Consider the following 5,061-nt stretch of genomic DNA (forward strand, 5'->3'; position numbering starts at 1 on the left):
TGACCATCGAGTCACTCAGCTGTACCATCACTATTACCCTCCACCTCCAACACCACCTGATAATGATGCTTAACTTGTTCAAAAATCAGTTTAAATGGTGAAACAGATGTAGTGGCTACACGTTTTTTATTTTAATTTTTTTTTTTGGTTATTTGTTTTCTTATTTTGTTGTACTTCTTTTATTTTGTTAATTTGTTTTCAACTTCTGTATTCATGTCATGAATAACAAGTGTTTTTTTTTTAAGCATTTTAAAACAAGTTACAATGTTATGACAATATGTACGAAAAGATTTTGCATTGGAAAAATTATGGGCGTATAAAAATTAATATATGTGAACAAAATAAACGTCTAACAAATCCTTCATTTCAATGAAATGAATAAAAATTAAATAATTATTTAATACTTTGTCTGTATCAATTAATACAAAAAATGAAATTAATATTCTAAAATGAAATAAAACAAGTTACAAATAAATAATAAACATTCTTTTTTTTTTAATGAAAAGGAAAAAAAAAAGTTAATATGAACAAAAATTTAAAAAAATCAAGTGTAAAAAGAAAAAAAAATTAATTTGATAAACCGAATTAATAACAAAAATTCCAAATTGTTTACAATTTAAGAAAAAGTCAAAAACACGAATATGTCATGTACAAATATTTTTTCATAAAATTGAAAATAATAAATTGTAATTATTTTATTAATTTCAGTCATTATGAAACCTTTATTACATTACTTCAACCACCACCCATCACTCACTTGTCACCACCACCCACCATCCACCCACCACCACCTACCACCCACCACCACTTACCACCTACCAGCCACCACCCACCACCCACCTGCCACCACCCACCACCACTCACCACTCACCACCCACCTGCCACCACCTACCTGTCACCACCACCCACCACCCACCTGCCACCATCCACCACTACTCACCACCCACCTGCCACCACCCACCACCACTCACTACTCACCACCCACCACCCACCACCACCTACCACCCACCATCACTCACCACCGACCACCCACCGACCACCCACCTGCCACCACCACCTACCTCCCACCGACCACAACTCACTACCCACCACCCACCTGCCATCAAACGCCACCCAACACCACCCAATACAAAGACATTTAAGTTAATAAGAACATAAAATTGCATATTACACATTACATAATGACTGAAATTAATAAAATAATTACACATTTAACACCATTACTGAGTACGATATTGAGTTGCCTTGTTGACATTCCTTTTCTATCCGTGGCCAACATGATTTTGCCACATAGCAATAGCAATTGCATCCCGAACGTTCGATTGATACGTTAACCCATGTTGTGACATGTCAACATAGTCAGCTTGGTTTCCAACAAGCTCGTCTGCTTCTGCTTCTGCGGCCATTTCATTATCAGCTTCCATAAATAATGGGTCCATAGCTGCATGCAAACGGATCCAATTATGCACTACACAACATGCAATCACGAGAGGCCCTTGTCTTGTAGACTTGTAATTTGGCATGGACCGCAATATTGGGAAGCGCTTCTTCAAAACACCAAATGTTCTTTCTATGACATTGCGTAACGACGAATGTCGATGGTTAAACAATTCCTTTGGTCCTGAATAATGACGGCCACGAAACTCTTGCAAGTGATATCGTTGAGACCGAAATGGGGCAAGAAATCCAGGCATGTTTGTGAAATCAGCATCAACTAAATAGTACTTACCTACATGTAAATAATGAATATACAATTCTGTCAATTGATATGTGCAAAAAAAAAAAAAAAATGTACCATATGTTATTTGCAGACAGTCACCATTGGGTGGGTGTGGGAACTGTAGATCAGCTCGTGTAATAGAGTCAATCAAAATAGCGTTGTTGTGAGCTCTACCTTCCCATCCAGAATTAATAAATGTGAACAACATATCGAAGTCGCAAGCTGCGAGTACGTTTTGCGATACCGTTGATTTTCGACCACGGAATGTATTTTGTCTTGAAACAGGGACCCATGCATCGACCAATGTGCCATCAATAGCACCGAGATATTTGTTTGACATTAAAAGCGAAACAAACTTCGATATTACTTTTGTAATTAAAAAGAAAATAATATTTATTTCACTTACGTTAGTGATATGTACAACTCGCAGGACAGTCATATTGTTCATACCTTGAACCAGGGAAAAAATCTCCTGTCATTTAAAATTTTTGCCGGTATGTCGTCTTGGTTACGTGGCCTGATAACCGTTGATGCAAGCTTGCACAATGCCCGCATAATAATTTTTATATGCCGACAAATTGTTTCCGTGGAGTGCTAAAATCTATCTGCCAATAGTCGATGGCGATCATTTTGTGCAAAAGTGTATAAAAAAATTCCAAGCGATTCTTCGACACTTATATGCATATGCTCAATATCGATAAAGCCATTGTGGAGTAAAGTGTCTTTCAATAAAATGAATGTTTGTGCATCCATTCGCATAATGTTCATCATTGTTTCTGGATGGCCAGTTAATAGGCCGAAGATGTAATCATCACCTTTGAATGGACACGTTCGCTGCAGTCGGCGAGTACCTGACACGTTGATTTGGTCATGCATGCAAGCAATCATCAAAAAATCCATAAAATCATCAATAACCTCATCCTCCTCTAATGAGATCTCCATTGAATTATTTTCTCTATCGGATGACATATGGTTTTGTCTACATCACAGTAAAAACATAATTATAAAATATGTCATTCATGCTGTAACACATACCATTAATGGTGAAATAGAATTAAAAAGGAAGTATATGAATAGTCGGCCGTAGTTATTTTTCAGTGTACACTAAAATTCATAGAAGGACAAAATTTATTTAATACGTGCTCATATTGTAATAACGCAACATAATAGATAAGAAAACATAAATTACTTAAAAGTTCAAAAAAAAAAAAACATACGAAGATAGGAAAGGAAAGAGGATATCATGGAAGGAAAAAAAAAATAAAAACCAAGTAAGGAATAATGAAATCATTTTTTAGTTTAGACGAGGAGATTTGATAACACAAGCAATGAAGAGCTTCTGACTTCACTGCAAAGCGAGGATCATGGCTAGGCGCAAATAGGTAGGAGTGCGCATAAAAAACCTTCGCCATTCCTTATCCTTGAACAGTGTCAGTGCCCTAATGTACTGCACTGGTGGTATGTCCCCAAGCTCTAGTAATGCATCTTGACATGCATCAAGGGAGTAATCATCACCACCTGCACTTACAGCCTCTGTCTCATTTTCTCGTGCACGTGAATGTCCTGTTTTTGCTTGTACATAGGATGTGAAAGCTGCGCACACATCATCAAACCCACTTGACCGTGACTTTTTAGAACGACCACTGTCAGTCTGGCTGGTTATAGGGCCCCTCTTGTGACTTTTGCCTTTTGCTGGATCCATGTACTCATCCCCAAATAAGTCAACAGGAATTGCCTCAGCAGCATTACTCCCACCAACATTACTCCCACCAGCATCAGGGTTCCAAAATTTATCTAACATGTCATCTTCTTCTTCTGAGTCAAGGGCTCCTTGTGTGGATGCACGAGATAAGGCCCCTGTGGCACAACAATTTTCCACAATTTCTGCCATTTCTTGAAAATATTCAAATCCTTTTGTCCTAAACTTCTTCACATTTTTGTTGGCCTACAACAAATACAAATAAAGAATTAAGCACTGTATGTATCATGAAATCTTTAAATTAAAATTATTTAATAGTACAGAATAATGAAAAACCGTATCCCAAAATTCATCAGGTGCAACAGCAGTGCCTACAATTGGATCCCATCCCAGCCCAGTCTGTGCCTGAAGTCGCTTAAATGTCTGATAATCAGCTTTCAATCGCTGATATTTTTGGCGCACCTGCGTTGCTGTATACCGAAATCCGTACATATTGTGCAACTGATTTGCATAATGATTCCAATGCCTAATTGTCCACGAAGTAGTACGGCCAGTTGTTTGATTTTTTCTAACCTCATCTCTCAACATATTTATTAATTTCGTTTCAATTCTGGCCGTCCACATTTTTGTTTGTTGGTTGTCATCAGAATTATTTTCATCCATCTATAAACATACAAATTAAATTTAAACTAGTCTGGGGTAGATATAAAAGACAAACAGAGCATAACAGAGCAAAATGGTTTCAAAGAGAACATAGATAAAAAAAAAAAAAAAAAGCAAAATGGTTTCAAAAAGAACATGGATAAAAAAAAAAACATATGATATTATTTTAAGAAAAAAAATAGTGTAACAGATTACTTGAATTGAAATAGCAGAAATATAACCGCAACTAATAAAAAAAATGAGGTAAAAAAATGAGGTAACATTATCTTTGAATGGTAGGAAAAAAACCAGTAAAAAAGATGTAAGGAAAACCATTCAGAAAAGCAGTAAAATGGTGAAGAAAATGGGGGTAGGTCGACCGGCCGGATGACCTCGGGGACGACCGGCCGGGTGTCCAGGTACGCTGACTTAAGTTGTTCACAAGTTCTTTCGTGTAAAAGGTTCAAACAGTTCAGAATTGAAAACACCAACCGATCTGAAATGACAAATACGCGTCTACAAATTCGGAGAAACCATTTGGGAACTGATTTTAACTTCTCAAAAATTATTTATACATAACAGATTCAGATTGATTTACCAGCTTACTCCTATTCTTCTTCGCAAAAGGGTGAAACAGTTCAGGAAAATAGAAAACATCGTAAAATAAAAAAATCGTCGCTCACGCTTCTCAGAAAATATTTGAGAACTGATTTCGACTCATATAAAATCATTTGCACATCAGGGTTGAAGGATATATTTACCAAATTAGTGGGAATTGAATAATTATCGCCGGTGATGGAATGTGTATACTGACTTAATGTGGCACTCTTTCTTCGTCGGATTCGACAATAAATTTCATAAATTTGACTAGAAAGAAAAATAAAATAAAATTAAGGATGAATTTTTCAAATCATTTTCGTATAACAAAATATGTAAATAAATTGGTGAGTTCTTTTACGTCGCAGTCGTCGTTGTTTCGTTGCCCGTAAGAAGAATCTTC

The 5,061-nt window shown here is 36.4% G+C and overlaps 1 protein-coding gene across 1 annotated transcript; it reads right to left on the bottom strand.

Moving 5' to 3' along the window:
• Nucleotides 1–1,262: 1,262 nt before the first annotated feature.
• Nucleotides 1,263–4,007, bottom strand: LOC145821860 (uncharacterized). Its single transcript, XM_082918434.1, has 5 exons — nucleotides 3,756–4,007; nucleotides 3,124–3,665; nucleotides 2,572–2,699; nucleotides 1,814–1,894; nucleotides 1,263–1,729 (listed from the first exon to the last, which is right to left on the bottom strand). Exons 1-5 carry the CDS (start codon nucleotides 4,005–4,007, stop codon nucleotides 1,263–1,265), a joined length of 1,470 nt encoding a protein of 489 aa, XP_082774560.1.
• Between the last annotated feature and the right edge of the window lie 1,054 nt (nucleotides 4,008–5,061).

Source organism: Camellia sinensis, chromosome 3 (genome assembly GCF_055761805.1).
Source record: "Camellia sinensis isolate YWXY chromosome 3, ASM5576180v1, whole genome shotgun sequence".
Taxonomy (NCBI): domain Eukaryota; kingdom Viridiplantae; phylum Streptophyta; class Magnoliopsida; order Ericales; family Theaceae; genus Camellia; species Camellia sinensis.